This window comes from Ochotona princeps, chromosome 15 (genome assembly GCF_030435755.1).
Source record: "Ochotona princeps isolate mOchPri1 chromosome 15, mOchPri1.hap1, whole genome shotgun sequence".
Classification (NCBI taxonomy): Eukaryota; Metazoa; Chordata; class Mammalia; order Lagomorpha; family Ochotonidae; genus Ochotona; species Ochotona princeps.
The window spans coordinates 35,510,439-35,534,987 of record NC_080846.1 but is presented as its reverse complement, the minus strand read 5'-3'; the positions used below and the strand labels follow the sequence as shown (position 1 = coordinate 35,534,987).

The 24,549-nt window shown below is 38.6% G+C and overlaps 1 protein-coding gene across 1 annotated transcript in view; it reads right to left on the bottom strand.

The window, feature by feature from the left end:
• The window catches only part of TMTC2 (transmembrane O-mannosyltransferase targeting cadherins 2), a 373,997-nt gene that overhangs the window by 62,712 nt on the left and 286,736 nt on the right, over positions 1–24,549 (bottom strand). The window contains exon 9 of the mRNA XM_058673524.1: positions 11,631–11,712. Within this exon, the coding sequence (XP_058529507.1) occupies positions 11,631–11,712 (82 nt within the window). The remainder of the gene's footprint in view (positions 1–11,630; positions 11,713–24,549) is intronic.

Below are 24,549 nucleotides of genomic sequence, written 5' to 3'. Positions count from 1 at the left end.
CCAATGCACAACTACTAAGGTGACCTGCATAGTGAATATTCCATGACATCCTGGACTTAGACAATGGGATGGTCTTGCTTTAAGATCTCTGCATTTCTTTAGGACCATAGCAAAACAGTCTGGATGTCAATGATACCTTCAAATATATACTAATTCCAGAAGAACTCAAACTATGCAATTTGGCTAATTTCTATCATATTCCATTTTTTTGCAATAAATTAGATAGTCTGAGAACCTAAAAAATAACCTATGATCCTAAGTATAAAATAGTGTGCCTAATCTAAGAAACTCATACTGTGCTTACAACACACAACATGATTCTTGCAGCAAGGGAAACCAATCTACATGCAATGTTTATCCTTGAAAGTGTTTCAACAAGGACATTATGGAGAAAGCTGAATTCTTAAATGCAGATGTGTAATGGGAAGTTCAAGGTACGGCAAGCTAAATGTGTCATTTCTAGATGTAGCTGATTTTCCACTTATTCGTTCATTTGGTCCAACTTATAATTTAAGTTGAACATAACTGGAGTAAAGTGAAGTAGTGTGGGTACTGCCTGAATTTTCACAATGAAATAAGAGCATTTTAACTAGCAGCCAGTTTATGAGCCACAGCATTATCACACTCTAGAAGCATCTGTACCTTGGGACTTAGTAAAAGTTTAGGTGCCTGGAACAGCATAAAACCCATCATGAAGTTTTTGGACTAACTGGTTTCAGTTATATCTAGTGGTAATGAAAGATAGAGCACTAAAGTGGATTTGTGAAAAATCTTTCACAAGGTGTTCCATTAATGGAGGGGAGTAATTCATTCTTACTAAGAGAAGGCTGATGATAATGCAGTGCTCAAGATTCAGTCTAGCTCTCGAAACGGGATCCTATCAAGGACAAGTTCTTGTTCCGGTAAGGTGAGTACACCTGGGAGCACTAACCCTCTACACAACTTGCCAAGTGACTTTCTCTGAGTCCAGGAGTAACTCAGGTATACTTTGTTTAAAACTGGTATTTCTCCCCTCTCTCCCTCCATCCTATTCATATTACAACTTTATTTTTATGCTCTTGGCAGCTTGAGTTAACAAAAGCTCCATTTTCCTTAGTCAGACATGATGTGATAAATATGGTAGAGTTGCTGGCTGAGAAACAGGTGGGTAGAGTGAACAAAAACAAGACCCCAGAAATTAAACTGCACTCGTGGTGAGGCTGAGAGATTGAGGATTTGTTCCTTTGTGAACATGAGACCAGGAATTTGGTCTGAATTGGACAGGTGGTAAGCCAAGTGTCTAACACAGAGATGATCAGAGAAACAGCAGGCTAAGACCCTGTGCTCCACTGTCTAAGAGGTCAGGAAGACTAGCAGCACGTTACTGAATTTATTTCCCCTTGACTCTTTTCAAGTGTCATGAGATGTCAGAAAACCTTTGGCGGAAATTATGGTGATTGTACAGCGGATGGTGTGGATTAGGACAAAGTGAAAATGCACTGAAGAGGAAAAGGGAAAAGATGGAGCTGAGAGGACAAGGAAGAGACAGTGGCACAAACGCAGTACTGATATGAGTAAGGGCGAGATTCAGCAGGGATGGTGTTAGCTTCAGAAAACAAAGCAAGTTCATGTCAGACTTGAGCCAGCTATAGATTTTCATTACAGAAAGTGAAGGGAGAGACACAACTAGACAAAGGGTACAACTTGTTGCAAGACACATGAGTGAGTAGCCTCATTTGTTTCACTGAGCATTTTGACACTAGGAAGGTGCAATGAAAGTCATGAGGTGGACCAAAGGACTGAAACATAGACGCTGAACTCCTTACAGGAAGAGGAGCACCTCTGAGACTAAATTACAGATTGCATGAAATGGGCAGTAGCGGTCCCAAGTCCCCAATGCTCACATCCTCTTCCTGGGAAGGCATCACTGTGCTCTCTACCACTCTGTGGGTTTTCCTAAGGTGCTCACTTACAGATGTGTTCATAGAGAACAGGTAGTTATTGGCAGGGCATAGAAGATTTGGGGACAATTGTTTAAACCAAGCAGCAGGTAGAAAAAGAAGTTGCCAGGAGCATTTTGAGGTAGATTCAATCACTAAACAGAAATAGGTAAGACTACAAAAATTCTTGCATGTTTGCGCCTCTGCCTGTTTTTGTCATTTAAGCTTCACAAAATACAAAACTCAGTGATACAGTGTGATTCTCCAATGACAGCCACATGGAATTGTAGAGTTCTTATAATGACAAATGTTCTTATAGAGTCAAATGAACATGCTTTTGATACAGTGAGAAAAATACATTTCTTCTTTTAAATAGCAGTTTGGCTATTAAATACAATCTCCATTTCCTTATTTGTAATGTGGTATCTAATTCTCAGGATTTGTATGAACAATTATCTCCCTTCTCTTTGGTCTTTTTGTTTGCATACTGATGGATAAGGGACTCTTTTTTTTCTTAAGTTTAGTTTTTCAATCTGTCTCTTTTTCCCCTGATTTCAGTCTCTGATTTATGTATCTAGTCAGAATTTTCTTCATGATTCAGCCATTCTCAAGAGGATCACTTTTATTATAATTTTAATAATAAATGCCCATTGTTACAATTTATTGAGCCCCTAGTACATGCAACTTTATAATATTATAAACGACTTCTTACCACTTTAGGCAGTAGCAATCAGCTCAAAATTATGCAACTGAATTGCAAACGCAAGACAATACGTAAGGAGACAGTTAACTATAGAGCTTGGTGTGACTCACTCCCAAATCCCTGTTTCTGTGCCACACTTGCACTCCACACTGTCTGCTGGGAAGCTCAAGACCGTTTTTATCATCGTTTTTGCAGCTACTTGAGCCTCATACTAAGAGACAGACTAAAGAGGAAATACAGAAATTTTACTGCACTGTACCTTTTTTGTTAGCAGAATCTGAACTCGTTAAAAGCATTTTTAAGAACAGTACATTGTGCTTCCAGGCCAAAAAAAAAAAAAAAAGCACAGATTGAAAAAGGGAAGGACAAAGGTAACTGAAGCACAATCAACCCTTCTTGGCTAATTCTTTTGTTGTAGAAGAGTTCATTGGCTCCTTCCTATGTGAGATACTGAGGTCAAGGCTTGAAGCCTGCAGCATAGACACTCCAATTATGAAGATTCTATGTTTTGAGCCACCATTCTCCCACTTCACAAATGGAGATAACCTCACTGTGGTTTTAAAAGGAAAGAGACAGAATAAATAATACTTGTAGGGTGAACAATAGTGCCTTACTATCCTCTGCCCCATTCAGGTTCTAGTCTTCATTCAAGTTGCTCTGCTTCCTCCCCAAGGCCTTTGAAGACCATGGTGATGACAGTTCTTACAGCTCACCAACTGCAATTCTTTGGATGTGACTGAGGACCCACAGGGTTCCTAAGTAGTGACAGCACTATGTTTGAAAGCACAAAACCATAAAATCATAGGCATCAGAGGGAGATTAGACTCAATTTGTTCCTTTGCAATGTAACGGGCATAACGCCTTCCATGTGCCACAGAAATTCTTGGTATCTCCATACATTGTAAGAACAGTCCCTTTGATTTATGTAGATTTTTTTCAAATTCTGGAGTTAGGATGCATTCTTTTTATCCCCTTCTTGCTGAATTTTTATGTCTTGAAAATTCACATGTTGGATTAGGGGTAAGGTACAGTAGGTTAAATCATTGCAAGCAGTGCTGGTATCCTATATGAGTGCTGGTTTGAGTCTTGGCTGCTTTATCTTTTATTTCAGCTCTCTATCTTGTGCCTGAGAAAGTGTAAGATGCCCAAGTGCTGGAGGCCCTGTCCACATAACAATGATACAGATGCAAGACACCTGAGTGCGGTCTGTCTTGGGGCCTGGCTGCTGTGGCCATGGCTGCTGTGGCCATTGAGGGAGAGAGCCAGTAGATGGAAGATCGTTTTTTTTCTTTTTCTTTCCTTCCTTATCTCTGTATCTCTGCCTTTCACGCAAATAAATATGTATTTTTATTTCCAAAGAAATGTTTGCATGTTGAGTTCTGTTGAACAATTTTGAACGACTTGTTACTACAATACTATCCCTACTATCTTTTTCTCCCTCTACCTCAACAATAGATTCAGAGTATTTTTCAAAATTATGCTATAATATGTATGCTTTCTCCAAAGTAGGGTACTCATGATAGAAATTTTTAAATGAATAAAAACAATGAGTGTTTTTGAGCAAAATGAGTATCTTGGTTTTTTAATTCTATTTCCTTTAAATTTTACAGAAAGCATCATATCAGTACAATAAATTACTCAAAGCTTCAATGCTAATTTGTGGTAGCTAAGCTATATTTTAAGTACTTTGCTGTTTAAATTTTATATAAATATTTTCCAACTATTTGTTTTGAACTATATTTGTTTTAAAATTTCTTATTTTTGCCATCATTCTTTTTTTTTTTTTAATTTACTGGATAGGCAGAATGTAGAAATAGAGATCTTTCATTTGCTGGTTTACTCTCCAAAAGACTACAGGTCCAAGATGAATCCCAAACTCTGCATAGAGTTGATAACCAGCTGAGCCATCCTCTGCTGCTTTTTCAGGTGCGTTAGCAGGGAACTGGCTTTTGAAGAAAGATAAATGGAATTTGAATGGGCATTCCCACCTGAAGACTTGGAGTCACAGTGAAAGCTGAACTACTTCACCACAATATTGGTCTCCATTCTGAACTTTAAAACTTAGTCCCTGGGCCTGGCATTATAGCGTAGTGGTTGAAGTCCTGACCCTGAATGCACCAGGATCCCATATAGTCACTGGTTCTAATCCTGGCGGCTCCACTTCCCATCCAGCTCCCTGCTTGTGGCCTGGGAAAGCAGTTGAGGACAGCCCAAAAGCTTTGGGACCCTGCACCCGCGTGGGAGACCTGGAAGAAGCTCCTGCCTTCAGATTGTCTCAGCTCCAGCCACTGCTGCCGCTTGGGGAATGAACCATAGGATGGAAGATCTTTCTTTCTATCTCTCCTCTCTGTGTATCTGCCTTTCCAATAAAAAATAAATAAATAAATCTTTAATAAAAATATTTAGTCCCTGTTTCTTCCAATTTCAATCTCAAAGTTTTAATCTTAAAAGGATTTGAAAAATAACTTGTAAATAATGAAGGAATAAATATTAAATTATATCAAATTTATTGGGCATATATTAAAAGGGCATTATAAAATAAAATTGCTTAGATGAGAATTCAAATAATTTGCAACAACACTGAGGAACTATGCTTTTATTTGAGCAACCAAAAAACACAAACACTGATACTAAAGAAATAAAAGGGGTTTTGTCATCAGTAATTAACACAATTGTGATTTTGTAAAGATCCACACAACATATATTTTCATTTTTAATCAAGGCAAATCCATATGTTAGCTCATCAGTTAATTTTAAAATAGTCTTTTTCTAAGAACATAAAAATGAAATTATACCACAGAGCCAAGCTAATGCTATTACTATCTTCTAACTAGTTTAATTTTGAATAATAAAATAATAACCATATGGCTGTTTCAAATTCAGCTACTGGCTCTTTCAAGCCTCTGATCTCTGTGCTTGCTGATAAAAGATCAAATTTAGTATTTTAACAATTTCCTTTTGGGCCTACATTTTAAAATAAAACTTAAGTAGTATACAAACCACCTTAGAGAAAAACAGCATAATGTTAACACTTGAACATCTGGAGATAAAAGTTCACAGATCTATGCATTTCATATTCTTTTTTCAGGTATTACATTGAAAATGTCTGTTCCAGGAAATCACTTAAAATTCAAAGCTTCTATTATCTCTGTCATGTAATTAGACTTCAATCCTAACTCACAGGAAGTATATAGTGATAAAAAAAAACAGGAAAAAGAAAATACTGAGTACTAGACAACATGTAAAGGACTCCAAAATTGACAGTAGTACCACATGATAGTAATACAGTTTTCTACAGTCATAGTTGTTAAAATCTCTATACTTCTGTGTCCTCAAGAGCAAGAATGACAGGATAATTGATCCCATGTGCAATACGTAATCCTCATCGGTAACAGCCTTTTTTCGATTCTCAATGTTCAGATTTTTTAATGTCCTCATAAACCCCACAGCCTGAAAAGCCTTCCGTGCCCGGTGGTTTCACATCCTGGCAGCTGATAGTTCGGGTCGTCCTCCTTTCCCTCAGCTAGAATGCTTCTCCTCTTCGCTCTTAAATATCATGTTTAGTCTTGTACTTCAATAACTTCCCTGACATATCCTGTGCCTTAAGTATTTTTTCTGCTTTACTGTTCTCCATGGAGAACATTTCCATACTTTTATTTGTTGAGCTTTCATTGCCCATTCAAATATGGCTTGAGCAGGAGTTCATCAGGCATAATTTTCCTATATCCTAATCCACTTTCTCTAGATAACTCCAACAATATTATTTTTCCTTTCAAAAACTGGTAGTAGAATGCAATCCTGATTTTTAAAATGTATGCCACCCTCAAAGCTATCTCTGGAGCTTCTCACTTCCCTACTGTATCCCTACATTTAGAAATGGTGCTTGATAAACACTAAGAGGCTGGAACTTCAGCACTTATCATCCTACAGCCGAATGTTTGGAAATGAGTAACATCATACCCAAAAAAGGATCATTAAGAAACAAAATGGGGGGGTACGGCACCGTGACCTACTGGCTGAAGTCCTCGCCTTGAACGCCCCAGGATCCCATATGGGCACCGCTTCTAATCCCAGCAGCTCCACTTCCCATCCAGCTCCCTGCTTGTGGCCTGGGAAAGCAGTCGAGGATGGCCCAAAGCCTTGGGGACCCTGCACCCACATGGGAGACCCGGAAGAGGTTCCAGGTTCCCGGCTTTGGATCGGCACAGTACCGGCCGTTGAGGTCACTTGGGGAATAAATCATCGGATGGAAGATCTTCCTCTCTGTCTCTCTCCTCTCTGTATATCTGACTTTGTAATAAGATAAATAAATCTTAAAAAAAAAAAAAAAGAAACAAAGTGGGACTACAGGAAACACTGGGGAATTTCAAATTAACAGTGAGACTGAATGAAGAAGCCATCCAAGATCTATCTAAAATCTTGAACTTCTTATCAATAACATTTTTCAAAATCTGTTCGCTTTTCATTTTTTCTGCTTTTATCTTGAGTATAAACTATCACCTGTTAAAATCAGCACGTTAGGCACCTTAAAATAAATATTTATAGACTTAAATTACTTTCGTCTGTCTTCAATTTAATGCTAGAAGCTTGAAGAAAAGATTTATAATATGCTCTGTCTGATAAAATGATCTTCTGGAAGACTTCTTATTATTGCCTTTCCTCTTTCGTAGAATCTTCTACTGGAGACTGGAAAATTAGAGTCCCCTGGTTTATAGGTCTACATTATACATTAAGTCATCAAGAACTTACCTTTGAGACTTTTTTAAAATAAATTCTATCAAAACTTTAAAAATCTGCTTCATAGGGACATGGGAATACAATGTAAGCTTGACAATGCATGAATAGGATACTATTTTGAATACTGTAGTTTGAAATGTTTCCTACACATTGCTAAATTATGTTAGATAAAAGAACAGTGAAATGAGGTTTATGTTACACACAGCATGAGGTGTGTGTAATGGAAATCATTTTTAAATCCTCCATCAGGTTTTTCATTTTCCCAGTGAGGAATCTGAATCTCACAAATTATACATACTACAAAACACAACACTTAATTGACTTGCTGGAACAAACTTTACGAAGCAACTGAATATTTCATCTTGCATGGTGAGTATTATTATTAGAAGCTGATGGCAACTTCTTATAAGAAGCTGATGGCAACTTCAAACACCATTTCACAGTCATCATCATAGCCAATATGAATCACCATAATTTCCTCTGTCTCATTCCAACTGGAGAGTATTTTTCCAGCCACTTGCATTATTTTGAAGAAGACTAAAAGCATACAACCATCCCAAAGAGTTAATTTTATGTACAAAGCTCTCTGGAATTACAGCCATTTTTAAATGACTCAACCATAGATTTAACAGAAACATTTTTAAGAAACAGAAATGTTGCTATTCATTCAACATGCAGATATAAATATTCTATGAATATATTAACCAGTAAGTTAGCATATAACTGATATGAGAATCACACATGGCACATATTTCCTTTGACAGGAAATAATTAAAACGCAAAAAGAATACCGTTTCAGTGAATTTTGTAATCGATCCAGTTTTATAATGGAGAATATTCCTAATGGAACTCAATAAACTCTTTCTGCACATTACTGTGATTACTGCTTGATACTGATAGTACAGAAATGGAAAACAGGTCTTCCCTATTCATAACGACATTCGAATCTTCTGAAGGAGATAAATACTTCCACACCACAGCCACTCCTAACTCTATGGTATCATTGTTTCATTGAGCAAACACCCAGCAACTGTTCTCTAAAGCATTTTCCTTGTTTTACACTGACTTTTTTTTTAATTTCTTCTCTTTATCTAGTTCATTCGTTGACACCAGAGAAAATTCAAATCCCTTAGCTGAGTCCACAAGTTCTACAGGCTTCATTTCTGCTTCCTGCATGGCCTCATTTCTGCCCACTTTCTCATTCTCTTCAATATGTCCCGGTTACAAAACCTACTTCTCTGTGAGAAAAAGACATTTATGTACAAAATTTGAATAAAAAGAATTCATGGTAATCAAGGCATCCAAAATTTAGTTATCTACAACTAACATGGGCAAGTCACTCCTCTATTTCTTTGGGCTTTTTTATTTCCATTTGCTGGTACATCAGGAGATTATATGAATTCTTAAAAAAAATTACTTTCGAGTTTGTGTTAGTCCTTTTCTCCTGTTATTACAAGGGTGAGTGTTAGGCTGGGTAGCAAAGCAAAATATCTGAATGACATAGGGCCAGTCTTCTAAGAGCCCCCTTGGGGGCTCTGTCACAGGGTGACAGATCCCATCACGACAGAGGAAGACAACGAGGCCAAACAGTGGGCAGTAACAAACTTCTTGTAAGAATTATTCTGTTATTCTCCTCCAAGGCCACACCCCTCTTCAGGGGCCTCTCACTAGGTCTCACATCTTAAAGGTCCCATTAGCACAAGACCACATCATGGAAGACAAAACCCCAGAGCACACAGAACACCCCAGGGCACAAACCACAACTGGGCTTGCATTATGAAGTAATCTGGGTTCCCTGTTGTCTGAAAACCATTGAGTTTTTTTTTCATACTGTGTTTGGAGTTCTTTGCATTTCTGCCACCAAAACAAAAAAAAAATCTATTCATGTCTCTAAATTTCTACAAAGTTGTTCTGAATCATGCAGCTATTTCCCCCATCCACTGAAAAATAAATGTTTTTTCTAACAATGTCTGTTTGCCAATTTGAAACAATACAGGCATAGAAAGAACTTTTCTTCACATATAGACGTGAAAGGCACGTGTCAACACTCTTTTCCAAATAACGTACAAAACAAACAATTTGAATTAAGTTCAAGAAATTCTCATTGCATAAACACCCCTACTACCAATACTGAGGGAAAGAAGTCAGAAATATGATGCAATAGAAAACTACTAATTCTGTAAAGTAACTAGGGTGAAGAATACCAGAAGAGTAAGGAACAAGTTTTTGAAATGAATACAATAGTGATATTTTTTCATTTGCAATTCTTCTGCAGTAATGAAGAGCTTTGAAGAAATGGAATAAAATAGTGGTTAAGAAATTCAGAAAATGCAGATTGGATAAGAAAGCTATGGTTCATCTACTCCATGGAATACTACTCAGCTATTAAACAAAACAAAATGCAGTTCTTTGTGGCCAAATGGGCCAAACTGGAAACCATAATGCTAAGGGAAATGAGCCAATCCCAAAAGGTTAAATACCACGTTTGCCTTAATTTAAGATGATATGATGTTATGTATAACATGTTATGCTATGTATGTTATATGTTGTGTATAAACTAAAATTGAAATGTCAATGAGGTGGTCACAGAAGGTGGTTAAGAACTCGCATTTATTTTTAACATATTGGTTACTCATTACTATGTCAATTAATTCCATAATCATGTAAATTTTTGCTGATGGTATGTTGGAGCTTTTAATTGACTGGGATGATACTCTGCTGGCTCTGTCTTCAGACCAGAGAGGGTCTACCTAAGAAGCCGTTGAACTTGACTGGACAATAAGATGCTGGACTCTATGTTTGGTATATGCTTGCAATGAAGGAATCTCAACAGAACTTGAACTGTAGTTATGCAACAAGGTGGAGGAATCCACCATGGTGGGAGGGTTTGGGGAGGGGGTGGGGAGAATCCCAGTACCTATGAAACTGTGTCACATAATACAATGTAATTAATGACTAAATTTAAAAAAAAAGAAATTCAGAAAATGCAAAAAGTAAGGTTAATGAGGCAAAAGGAAGGCACCAAGATAGAGAAAAATATTACTTTAGAAAATGCAGTGATAGATCCTCTAGAAGGAAAACAATCAAGGAGCAAACTCCATGCACCCTAAGGGTCCTCAAAAGAGTAAATTTGAGAAAATGCTAAGTCTTATTACTTTACTTAGTAAAATGTATAAAAATAAAAATTTTCGATGAACACATTAAGTAACTGCTCAGCAATAAAACTGCACTTCAGAATGCAAACATGAATTCTGGTGCAATGTGGGCTAAGTCAGATTGCATCCTGCATCATACAATGTCGGAAAGATACAGGACCACAATTCCAGGTATATAAACATGAAAACATAATAATTCACATTTAAAGATCACTTGTGGTTGTCCAAGTGTTTCCATCATTTTACTCGTATAATGCTTCTACATTTACAGTCTTTCACATTTAAATTTACTAGCTGAAAACTGAAGAAATTTAAAAAATAAATAAGCATATTCACTTAAAGTTTAATTTCCATCTACTTTTAAGTTTACTGCTTGATGGTAACTAGCACATCAACATACCAACTTTTTCCCACCAACAGGTCAGCAAAATTAATTATTTTGGCTCCTTGAAAACCATTCCAGTGGTAAATCTGGTACAAATATGCATATCTTACCCAAACACTAAATTCGCTATATACTTTGCCTCACTGAACATATGACTCACTACTAACGATAGAGCCGAGGGCGACAGAGCTGTTTTTAAGCTGTTTCTGGACTGATTAAGGGAAGGGCTAAATGAAACTAGACTGATGTTTTTTATATCCTTTCCAGCTTATCTTTTGCTGCATACAAGCAGTTATAGGCTGGTGAACATCACATCTTCTTTAAAGCAAGGTTTTGAGGCTCAAATGTGAGCTTTAAAACTTCAAAATGGCATGCCTAATGAGCAATGCATTCCAATTTACAGTGAAAAGAAAGCTAATATCTTTCTTACACATGATGAATCAATCAAGGACTTAGATAGTTTCGTTAAGAAGTCTCATATAAACTCTACATGAAACTTGAAAGGCAATGATGAAACTGACTTCCTGATGGGAATCCTATGAAACGTACTGAAGGAAAATTATCTGCATAGCCTTCGTAATAAGAATGTTTTGAATAGGAGGCAAGAATGCAGTATGAGACTAAATCTGCAACAGTAGCATAAATTTCCTCTCAAAATGATCTTTAGCAGCCAAGCCTACATCTCATATCAACATTAGCAGTAAATGTGGGGAATGCTATGAGCCACTCACCGTAATGCATGTAACAGTTTCCTTTGGTGGGATCCAGCTCAATGGCCTTCAAGAAGAACTTTTCAGCCTCACTTTTACGACCCTTGAAAAACAGAGAAAATGCATAATTCAGCAAGAGTTCATGAGGGGATGTTTACCTCCCAGGCCAAATGAGTAACTAACAGCTGCTGGTAATCACGGAGGAAAAGGGTCCTGTTTTTATCTAAGTAAGTAGGACAGAGGAGAATACACAGAGAAGACAAAGACAGGAACTGGAAGGCCAGAACCTGAGGATGAGTCCATCAAAGACATTCAGAAGGAGGCAGCGCAGAACACAACAACAACAACAACAACAACAAAAAGCAATAATAGTTTCACCAAAACCAAAAGGATCAGGTAAACATCATCATCACCTTCAGGAAACATCTTCATCTTCTAATTTATTCTCTCTTCTATCATCCTAATTGTCCACTTTACACAGTAAGAAACAAACTTTTAATGTGTTGAATCTCAAACAGCTACTTCTTTCGCTGTTCCTATTATATTGGGCAAAAACTGCTAATCCATGATGTAGAGTGAGGCACTTTCTTAGCTGCATTTGTAAAGCAAAATATTAGCATTCTACTCATAAGAATATAATCAATATATAGGTAGAAACCAAAAAAATGAATTGAATTTTCATGAAACAGTATCTTTCAACCCAAACAGACTCCAAAACAATACATCCTTTACCTACTGATTGCTTCTGAACCAGAACTGGCTGCAGAGTAACACAAAGCCATGGCCAGGGTAGGAAGCTTTTGGAAGAGTCTAAGTTTTACCTTTTCTGGAATGGACAGAATAAAGATTTGTGCTGCCTCTGAAGGTCACCAGGGCACTCAATGGTGTCCAGGAGCCAATGTCCTCCATGAAAAAGTAATGATCTTATCTGCTTTCCTCATTCACTCTAGTTAAGTTCAGGCAACACCATTTTCTTCACATTTATCTTTAAAATTATTGTAATGCAGACCTTTATCCTAAACTCAAAAGTGTACCATTAATCTCATGTGCAATATTCTATACAACGCTGACCCATTTCTGCATAACAGTTTTTGTTCATTCATTTGTTAAAAAAAAAAAGAATACATCCTTCATGCTCTATTGTTCTGATGGACAGAATCTAACTTTTAGCCTCTCCCATGTACAGCTGGTGATAACCAATGGACATGCAGTCAATTTCCTTATTGTGTAACAAATATTGTTCCACTCAGTGCCTCCTCTTTAGTCTGTCTTGGTACATATGCAAAAATTAAAATTCTAAAATGCTCTACAATATTTCACACAATTCTATCTCAATAAATAAAATCATAAGTAAAATATTTAACACATGTGCTTTCTTTTTTTCTTTAACAGGTTCCCCTATCAGACCAGCTCCCAGTTATGGATCTCACATGGTCCACTCCCAGTCTTGGCATTTGCTATCAGATATTGCAGCCTAGTCTGGCTCAATCTGCCCCATTCCCAATTTTTGCCTGTGATTCTGCAGCATAGCCTTGCACAACACTGTCCCCATCCCTTGCTCTCATGTTAACTGGTAGGTATGGTAGTCTAGCCCAGCATGGCCCACACCCTGTCCTGGCTCCCATGTGTGCCAGTGAATGCTAAGGCTAGGCTTGGCCTGGCCCTGCCCAACTTGTCACCTCCCCTTTTCCCCCCAGCCCACACATAAGCCAGTGAGTGTTGTAGCCTTGCCTGGTCAAACTCACCCCCAGGCCTGGCTCTCACACTCACTAGTGGGAACTACAGGCCTAGTAGGAGATTGCCCCAAGTTTCCCCAGCAGGCCCGCTCCCACACCTAGCGATATCTCTTATACATTCCAGCAGGAGCTAGACTCTTGCCCAGTAGAGACCAACCCTAGCCCTGGTCATTGTATGTGCTGGAGGTTGCTGCAGCCCAGCCTGCCCTCACACCCAGTTATCAGGTACATCTGCAGCTGCTGCATCTTGGACCAGCCCAGCCTACTCCCAAATGCGGCTTCCATACGGGTGAGTTTTGTGATCTTTCCTTGCTTGGCTTATCACCACTGTAGCTCTTGTCCATACCAGGAGGTACTGCAGTCCTAAACGGCTGAGCGCAAAAATCTCCTACAGAATCTGCCTCCAGTCCTCGTTTTCTTGTGTGCCTATTGTCACGACTCAGCCTTGTATGGTCCATCTTCTGCCCTGACATTCACTGGTGTGCACTATGTCCTAGCCTTGCCAGACAACCCCTCCAGACATAGATTTTATGTGTGCTGGTGGTAGGCAGGTATTGCCACCTAGCCCAGGCTAGGTAACCCACTTGGGCAGGTTCATTGGTCTGGCCAGACATGACCTCCAGTTTCTCCCCTCCTATCCCCTCAGTCTCAGCATCCTTGTTCACCTGTGACTGTGGTGACCTAGTAAGCGGTATCCCCGCAAAGTTATTCTACACCTGTAAAGTTCTCCCTCTGTTGTATCCCCACTCCAAGCATCCCTGAATCCCTCTTACTCAGGCAATCACAGTCACCACACTGGCACGGGCACTGGTCTAGGACTTCCAGTGGCAAACCAGCACCTGGAGCAGCGGGTCTATACATGTATTTTCATAATGTTATTAAGGATAACAAGAGTCCTAGGCTTTTCTAAATAATTCAATGATGAATGAATCAGGAAGTCTAATACATGAGTCAGGAGCACAGATTCTAGGTAGGTAAAATAGACACTAAAGTGTTTAGTTCTGGGACCCTTTCACAATCATTTTGTCTCCCGGCTATAATTTTCTCTAGTACAAAAATAAGAGGAAAAGCAGGGCACAAGGGATTCAAGAGCCATCAAACTACTCCATATCATATGCTAATAACAGATATATTTTATTATACATTTGCCAAACCCCACAGAATGCACAATACCAAGAATGACAACAAAATATGGACTTTAACTGAATCATTGTATCACCTCAAAAGTAAGTTATCTTAAAGAGATCAGAAATTGTTTGGGGGATGGAAAGTAAGGAAGAATATGGAAACTATTTTATTCAGTTTTATAAACCTAAAACAGCTCAAAAATCTTATCAAGGGACAGATATCTGGCACAGCAGTTACAAATGTCAGGGGTGCCCACATTCCACATCCCAGTGCCCTGGTTCAAGTCCCTGCTCAGCTTGCTAGCAGTGAGAAATCTAGGAAGCAGCAGGTAGATCAAGTATTCAAGTGCCTATAGTCCATGCAGACATGAGGACTGGGTTTCCAGTTCATGGCTTCACGCAGATCCAGCCCTGGTTGCTGGAGCATTTCAAGAGTGAAACAGTGGGAAGAAGATCACGTGTGTGTGTGATTATGTATGTATGTATGTATACATGCACACATGCCTTCCTGCCTCTTAAATACATGAACATTTAAAATATAAAGTCTATGAACTTAAAAAGGTAAAAACTAGTTCATCAAATTATTGGATTATTTGAAAGGGTATAAAGCCGCTTTTGTAGTATAAAAGTAGAAGTTTGTAAAAAAAAAGTGAACTATTATACATAGATTTTTAAACATATAAATGTACATGTACAAGAGGATGCATAGTACTGAAGGACAGAAAATATCCTTCAAAACCATATGGCTGCTATTTAGACCACTGCCAGGGAGTGATATATAAATAACCTGTAGGCAATAATAAAAGAAAGATGCAAACTGAACTTTATCATTGGTGAAGTGTCCATAAAATTATTATATGCCAGGATTAGGGCCTTTGAACTATTCTCTGGTTAAGTTTTAAGGACGGAAAAGAATAAATTGGGCCATTTATCAATGTCATAGCAAACTGAGTAGTCACATCCTCTTGTACAATCCAGTGGTAAAACAATAAGCATGAAGCTTTGAAAACACGTGTCAGATCTCAAAAGCCATCAGTGGTTTCTGGGTGCTTGGTGAACAGGTTATGAAATGCCATGAATCTTAGTCTCCTAGCTGTGAAGTGAACATGTGGTATATTCTTCTCAAGGGAATATATCATAATATGCAAAGATCTTCTTCCTGTTTTGACTGCTATTTAGTTATTCAAGCTAAATAATAAAGAAGAAAAGAAAATCCTCAAGATAGTATACAAAGATTAAGAGTGGAGCACATGCATAAGCCAAGTAGACACACATATTACAGGATCCTAGGAATGTCCTGGGATCACTGGGGAGGTGATTTTATTTTTAATCAAACCTACTATTTCTACTCTTATTGTTTTATAGGAGCAGTAGTTAAAGTAGAGGAGAATGTTACCTCTCAGCATAATTTTCCTTGCTGTCTTACAGACTATGTCAGCAATTTTTACAAACAAGCATTATGGAGTATCCCCTGATTATTGAAAGACCTTATATCAAGCAAAATGTATTCAATATACATCTGTATACTGTCAGGAAATGGAATGGCTTAGAAACCAAGAAAAAGGGACTGTGGTGAGCATTCTGTACACACGTACACACACACCACAGCTCTAGTCAGTCTGATGTCTGGACAGCTCTTCCACTGGCATCAATAAAACATACATGTAAGATAAATGTCCAATAAAGTTTGTATAGCCTATTCCTCTGAGCAGGATAACTTCTAGCTAATTTGTTTTCTTAGTAAAAATGAATGTTCATGCTGCCATCATTCAGACACAGAAGCCCAGCTGAAGGAACGTACAAGGCTGTTAGCACTTGTTCCGGTGGCTGCCAGAGATCAACATTTTCCAACAATAAAATCTAACAATATAAAAAATCATGTTTCCCTACACAGAGGAATGCACACATTCCACTAATCATGCAATTTGCAAAGCACACAAGAATATTACACATAAGAGACAATGTACTCTTGTGGCATCAGTAAAATTCATTTTTAAGATGTAAAATGGACACAAACTTTTGTACTTCACTTTTAGTAACAGGCTAAAAGTTGCGGAACACCAAGTTAGGCTGCTGCATGCCGTCATGGCATTCTACATTAGTAAACTGGTTTGAGTCCTAGCTGCTCCATTTCCGATCCAGTTCCTGCTTGTGGTTTAGGGAAATGAGCAGAAGATGACCCAAATGTGTGGATCCCTACTATCCCCATGGGAATCTTAGTGGGAGTGCCATGCTCCTGGTTCCTGCCTCGCCTATTGCCTATTCCTGGCTACTAAAGCCATCTGGTAAGTGAATTAATGCAGGAAAGAGCTCTCTCTCCACCCCCTCTCCCTCCCTGTCTTTCTACGTTTCAAAAGAGTAAGTAAACATTTTGTAAAACAAATTAGGGGCCCAGCGGCATGGCCTGGTGGCTGGGGTCCTCGCCTTGGATGTCCCAGGATCCCATGTGGGCGCCGGTTCTGGTCCCGGCGGCTCCACTTCCCATCCAGCTCCCCGCCTGTGGCCTGGGAAGGCAGTCGAGGATGGCCCAATGCCTTGGGACCCTGCACCCGCGTGGGGGGTCGGGAGGGGGTTCCAGGTTCCCGGCCGTTGTGGCTCACTTGGGGGGTGGGTCTTTGGACGGGGGATCTTCCTCTCTGTCTCTCCTCTTCTCTATATGTCTGACTTTGTAATAAAATAAATAAAATCTTTTTAAAAAAACCCCAAATTAGTAACAAATCATTTATTACAGTAAACATCTCTATAAAGTACCTTGATTACATAGTAAAGAACTACTACCTAATACCTGAAAACATCAAGACCCTGTGATGTTTCTTTGCACTATGCCTTCTGACTTTACATGTATGGATGCATATGTTTGTGTATATATACATACATATATATATTTTTAATACTCAAATTTTGTATGTCTGTGTGTGTGTGTGTAGTCATTTTCTGGTGTAAAAGTCCTCAAATCTTCGTAAATTCATGAGGAAGAAACATACTGGGATAATCATTTGTTCTACTATTTGACCCCATTTTTAATCAGAGTTCCTGGGTGGCAGGAATATTTTAAAATGCCTTTGTTATGAATCAATAATAGTAAACAAATCGCTTTCTTGGATTCTGTGAGCCACTCTAGCAAATTTAACACAATAAAGGGGTTACAAGAACCTTCAATTTATAGCCAACTCAAAGAGTGTGAGGATAACTTAGTCACCACTAGCAAAGGATAGGTCACAAAAAGGCGTGAAATGGAATGACTGGCCAAGTGGGATCAAAGTTTGTAACTGACTGAATTTCATTAAAGAAGATAAAGATCATTCACACAAGACTGAATTTGTTAGGCATGATACAGAAATAAAGGTCACAAACAAGAAGCTTGCAAATACCAAAACATATTGTCCAGAACCACAATAAAAATATAAAACTTAATAAATATTCAATAGCAAACTATGGAAAATATTTTGATATGTTATTACTAACCATCAATAAAGACCAAAAACTGAGAGGACTCCAAGATATGAAGAATTCCTAAAATAGTCTCTGATGTAATACATTTCTAAAATATAGTCTCTGATGTAATACATTTCTAAAATATACAAGAGCAGCGTACAAGAGACTCTTCTTTGGGGACAGTTTGACAGATATGAAAGTTGGTGCCAGCATTGTGCCAGTTCAAATCCTGGCTGCTTTGCTTCCAATTTAGCACACTGATAATAAGTCTGGGAGGGTCACTGAAGATGGTCCCAGTCCTTACAGCCCCAAGCGACACATGGATAAAGTTCTTGGCTCCTAATTTGGCCTGCCCCAGCCATTCTCATTTTGTCTTTGAACCAGCAGGCCAAAGATCTGTTTCTTCATCTCTCCCTGTCACTCAAACTTTCAAATAATTTGTTTAAATCCATAAAATTTTCCATAAACTTCAACCATATAATTTTATGTTTTGACACTGATGTTTAATAAACACATGGAGGCACCTGAGTTGTGACTCCTTTTCTTAGCAGTATTGCTTATACAATTTATACAGTTTTCACCAATATGGACTTGATTAATTAAATCTCATTTCAACAAAATATTAAGTGTCTATGACATTATTTTGCAAAATATTTTAACAAAACCTCCCCAAAAATCCACTGTCAAATGAAATAAGCAGGCTCTAAGTTATAGTTTATCACCCAACTACATTTTCCCGATTGCATTACTTTGTCATTAATCCACTTTACTGTTGGATTTTCAACAGAATGTGAATGAAAGCGATATTCTATTAAGCATTTTAAGATGATAGAAATAGGAGTTTATATCTAAGACTAGGTTATTGAAAAATATGGTATTCTACTGGTTAAACTCTTTCCAGAAAACAGTATAACTAACTCTACTGAGCAGAGAAAAACAAGGCTTCACTCCACAGAAACAGATGACATGCCTATAATGGCACAACTTTAGTTGCACCTCTTAAGAATTAAGACAAAGTCATTGCCATCATTTAGCTCCCATTTTAATTGGAGAGTAGATGGTGGTTTGCACACAAAACAGGTAACACTGTCAATCTGAAGCACCTTGGTGAAAATAATGTAGGCTAAGGAGAGGCAGAAACATGCGGCGAGCAGGAGAGCAGATGACTGATACATGATTTGAAAAAGGCTTCAGTGACTTGAAAGGTGACTTAAAGAACTGACACACTGACACATTAAGAATCTTAGAGGCTATCAAGAACAGTATAGGGGCAGCAGAGTAAGTCCTACAAACACACACACATACACACACACAGCATAAGAAAGAAGAGAGTAGATTGGTAGGGCTTAGATGGTACCATAAGGAGTTTGGAATCTGTCTGTCTATCTGTCTATCTATCTTTCTAAAGGAAGAGTGTCAGAGAAAAGCGACACTTCCATATGCTGCCTTATTCCTCAAATAGAAGAAGCCAGAAACCAGGAACTCCATCCTGGTCTTTACCATGAGTGGGAGGGGGCCTATTCCTTGGGCGATCTTCATTTGACTTCCCATGCACATTAGTAAGAACCTGAAGCTGATGTGGAGCAGTTAGTATACAAATAACATTCTGATGTGGGATATCAATTTCACAGCTGTAGTTTAACACACTGTGCCATAATGCTGGCTCCTGGAATTTACTTTTTTCTATGGTAGAAAAGGAAGGCTTTGATAATACGGGCCACATGTTTGCTTTCACTCCAATCACTTTCTGGGCAGCAATGAACTGAACAGCCATTGGGGGCTGCACAAAATACTTTATGAGCTTATGTGGCATCCCTTGCACAACTGCCATGTTCATCCTTTCTGTGGCATCTCAATTTTACTGTATGTGCAGCTTAAGTGAGCACTGGTATTTCTTCTGATAGAGAAGGAACACTATGGAAGAGCTTCATTACAGTAGAGTATCATCTCATATTAAATAAGCCCCTGATTTGGGTTGAAGACTAACTGTATAGGGTGCTGAAGGAAAAACAGGGAGCCCGCTTAAGAGGCTGCCAATACTTCAGGACTTTAGAACGCTGAGAAATAATCAGATGTGATACATCTTTTGAAGCTAAGTGGCTGATGGTTATCAGCTGTGTGTGGAAGTTATCTAAAAAGAAGATTCAAAGTTGATGCTGCATCAACCTTGCTGCATGATGGCGAATGCATGCCTCAGTGATTCACACGGCAGAAACAGTAAATGAACAAGTGTTTTGGTAGGAAGGTGTGTGTACAATGGGGAACAAGAATTATGCTTGACTGAGATACAAGGCCAAGAGGATTTGCAGGACTAAGGTAGAGAGATGGGGTAGATAGGAATTCACGGAACAATGTCAGCAGGAGGTAAAAACATTGACCTATCTGGGACCTTGCAAGAACAGACAGTAAAACGAGACTGACAAAAAGGCCAGGAGAGGAACAAAAAAGACAAGTGCATGAACTCATCTACACATTCTTTAGTAAAAATGTTTTCAATAAAATATAAAAAATATTTTAAAAATAATTCATACTGTAAACATACAGGACAATTTTTACCTCAAAAAATTACCTCAAATGATAAACTGACCATTCATACACATGTATTTAAAATATCTCAATTTTAAAAACTGAAACTTAACTGGTATTTTTGAGACATAGGTTTGATCTTGTGAGTTGTTACAAGTTCCATCTTAAGGAGTAAACAGGAGATGGGTGACGTCTACAATTATTACTAACTGAAGGTATTAAGCCTTCTCAGATTTCCTGCTCTGCAGCAGTTTTTATTTCCTTTCTACATCTTTTCACTTGAATACTTTTCCTAAAAGCTTAAATGTGTCATGCACACAAATTTTAGCAAGGCTAATTCACTTGACAAGTTGAAAATGTATCTCAAACTCCATGTAGGCAAATGACTTACACTATTACTTGATTTGTTCCACTATGTTCAAAGTCAAGTAGAAATCAACATCCCATCATAACTAGTATCCATCCATAATCTCAGTTGATGAGAACAGTATTCTGATACTTTATTACAACATTTAAGGCAACTTAATAAAGCAGAAATTTTGTTTTAATTTACCACTAAATTATAGGTAAATATACGCTAAATATTTACATGAGAACTATACAGACAATATTATATATTAACAACAATTTTTAGACTTTGGAAATAGGCATAGAATTTAACTTTGAAATACAAAACAAAAACAAGTGCCTTTAATTACAACAATGAGACTTTAGCAATTCATTAGCTTATTCATAGAAACCTCTTAATTTGACTAGTATTTACTGAGCATCAAAAATTTGCCAAGTATATCGCTTAGCAATGAAACAAAAATGGTTTCTAGGAAAAGACATGACTCATGTTCTGGTGAAGCTTACAAACTGCAGCTGTTGTGACACAAACAAAACATGGGAACTTGATCTATAGCTGTGGCTTTGACCTAATCACAGTCCTGAAGTCCAGAGTCCGTGTAGTAATGCAGAGCAAGGTGAGTCATGGGGAAACACAGCACAAGGCAGGGCACAGCTGGCTTACCCGACACTGTCAGACTCTCCCTGGGGGTTGGCTATTGATTACCAATTCAGATATTCGGCTATCCATGTCTCACACTGGAGGACACAGGTATGCCTCCTGACTCCCACTTCCAGTAGTGTAGACTCGGGGAAGCAGAAGTTGACACTTGCAGTAACTGGGTTTCTTGCATATCTGTAGAGACATGAATTGTCAGGTCTAGGCCTCCTATGCTGGCTGCTGTGGGCATGGGGAGACTGTACAATAAGTAGCAGCTCACTCTCTGCTCCCTTCGCCTATCACTGCATCTCAGGAAAGAAGAATTGTAAAAATATTAGCAAAATTCTTTGTTAAAAATATTGCCTGGTGTTTTGTACCCTTTCCTTTGAGAATACTGAGTGTTAACAGAGAGAAACAGGAACAGAGCTGACATGGGTGGGAGATTAACAGGAGAGATATTTGCACAGAACTGTTTCATGATGAACTGGGTAGGGAAACGATGTGATGAGGGAGGCAGAGGTAAGAGGCTGAGCGTCATTGGTCTGTGCAACTGAAGGAAAAGGTGGTAAATAATGGAAGAGGACCAGATTTACAGAGCTGAATACCAAGTCAGATTTGAGAATTGTACAGACTATCACTACCTTTGGGATGTCAAGGTTGCAGTTTGTTAATCATGGCTTCATCAAGCGGCTGAACGCAAACTGAAAAAGTATTTCAAGACAATAGTAGCAGCTATGTCAAATGCCGAAAAATACCCACTTAATTTAGTGAGACATCACTGGTGATCTTAGTGAGATGTGTTTAGTTGGTCTTGAAGCCAGAAGGAACCAACAGAAGTTTGTGGGTGTGGTGATGGGAGAGGCAGAGTAAAGTCAGACATCTTGGTCATGTCTGGCTCTGAAGGGCAGCAGAGCAACAGTCAGAAGATAAACTGCAATGAGGCTTGTGCAAATCAATGGAGAAAATCAAAAGACAAATCATAGGAGGCAGTGTTTTGGCAAAGCAGTTAATCTGCTGCCTAGGACACCCACATTCCACATCAGTGCCTGCACTTGGCTCCAGGTATGCTGTCCCTTCCAGCTTCCTGCCAACGTACATTCTAGGAAGCTCAGGTAGGTGGGCCTCTGTCATCCATGTGCAAGAACTGGACGTACAGCCAAGTGCTTGGCTTTGGTCTGGCCTTGCCTTGCCTTGCCTATTGTGGGTATCTGGAGAGTGACCCAGCAGAATGAAGATGCCTCTCGCTCTCCTCCTTTCCTGCTCTCTTCCTCTCTCATAAATAAACTTAAAATGATCAATCATAACTAGGTACAAAAACGCAAGGTTTGCAGGCTTACTTTTGCTAAGTTTACTTAAAAACTGAAAAGAAAAATAACTTCTCAAATCTATTTAAAGTCTTCTAGAACTTTGCAATTATGGCCTTGGTCAAATTATACCTGCCCGGAATTTGTTAAGCTGAATCTTTTCTTCCTGGGTGCTGTAATAATTCTTAATTCTTACTTTTGTTGTGACACTATATGAACTCTACCTACTGCATGTAATTGCCTCTTCTAATCATAAACCACTTTAGCAGAATTGTTTAATCAACACTTAGCCAAAGGTCGGATACATAGTAGGTGGTCAAGGATGCATTCAGAATGCTAACTGACTTGCAAAAGCAAGCCTTCAAAACAGTTGCAACTGCCAGAGTCAGAGAATGCATAGTTCATACCTTCTTCCCTTCTTCACTGGCAATACCTCTAGTCACCAAGAACAACAAGAAATAACACATTTTATCAGCATTGTATGTCATAAGATGGCTGTGAGAGTTCACAGACAGAATAATTTTCAACTAGAAACTCTATATGAATAGAATAATCAATGTGATATCCCTTTATGGAATTACTGCAACAGGGACATCCTCAACTGGACAAATGTTAGCTGTTTTTCCCAATAGCAACTTTCGGCTGTCGGTGCAATGGATGCTTCTTGTTGGTCGTGAACAGCTCCATAAGTGAACTCTTCAGCAACAGAAGAAGCTGTTTCACTGAATGGCCATCAAAGAAAGGGCTGGGCCTGTTCACAGAACTTCAAGTTGACACTTGTGCTGTAGAGGTTGAAACCCTGTGGGATGGTTAGGAAAGTTGCCCTGTGAGAGTGGAAAGGCAGGAGCACAAGTAACAGCTGCTTTGCAGCTGGGTCACAAAAGAGAGCAAGAAATCCCTTGACACCATAAAAGGTAGTGGCTGATGGGAAGGCAATCTCAGTGCCTCCATTTGTCACTGGCAGCATGCCACTTGCTCTCTAATCCAAATGCTCTCACAAGAGGATAAAGCCAGATGTAAATAATTCCCTACTTTTATTATATTTTATTTTTTGTAGAAAGCTGAAGCAGTAAAGGACACAGGGTCATTTAATTTATTTAGAAACAAAATTCTTTGATGATTTAACCAGAGTACTGAAGAGAGCATTGGATTCCACAAGAGAAACATGAGTTCTAGCCTGGTTCTAACCCCAAGAAGGTGATCAGCCAAGGAAAGCCACTCACTTGAAGAGTTTTACTTTCTTCTATTGTAAATCAAAGGGCCTAGTTTCAGTCCTATTAGAAAAACACAATTCAATTCAAGGAAGTGGTGAACATTTTTTTTAATTTAAAAAGTTAACTTCTTAACTCACATCATCTTTGTTTGCTTTCTTAGTAGTTTCTGGTCCAAAATACAGAAGAAACTGAATGTTGCACCCAGCTTTTCTCAGCTGTCACTAAGAGTAGGGAGAATAGCTGAGGGCTAAAATCAACTGTAGCTCAGTGTGTGCACTGATGAACAGAACAAAACACAGTGGGCAAAAATGAACCATTTCTCTTCTTCTGGCAGGAATTCCAATGCTCTGTACTGGTGGAATATCCTAGCAAGGTCTTCAGGCAAACTAGCCCATAGATAGATAGATAGATAGGCAGGCAGACAGATAGATAGTAAGTGTGTGCACTGCTTTCAAGTATTTTGGTCTGCCTGAAACTTTCTGTCTACGCTCTGTTCCAATGTAATTATAGCTGCACCCACAGGTGGTTGAAAAAAAAAAAAACTACTTATTCTAATTTTTCTTTATTTCTTTTAAAAATTCACTTAAGTCAGATAAATCAAATGATTGCT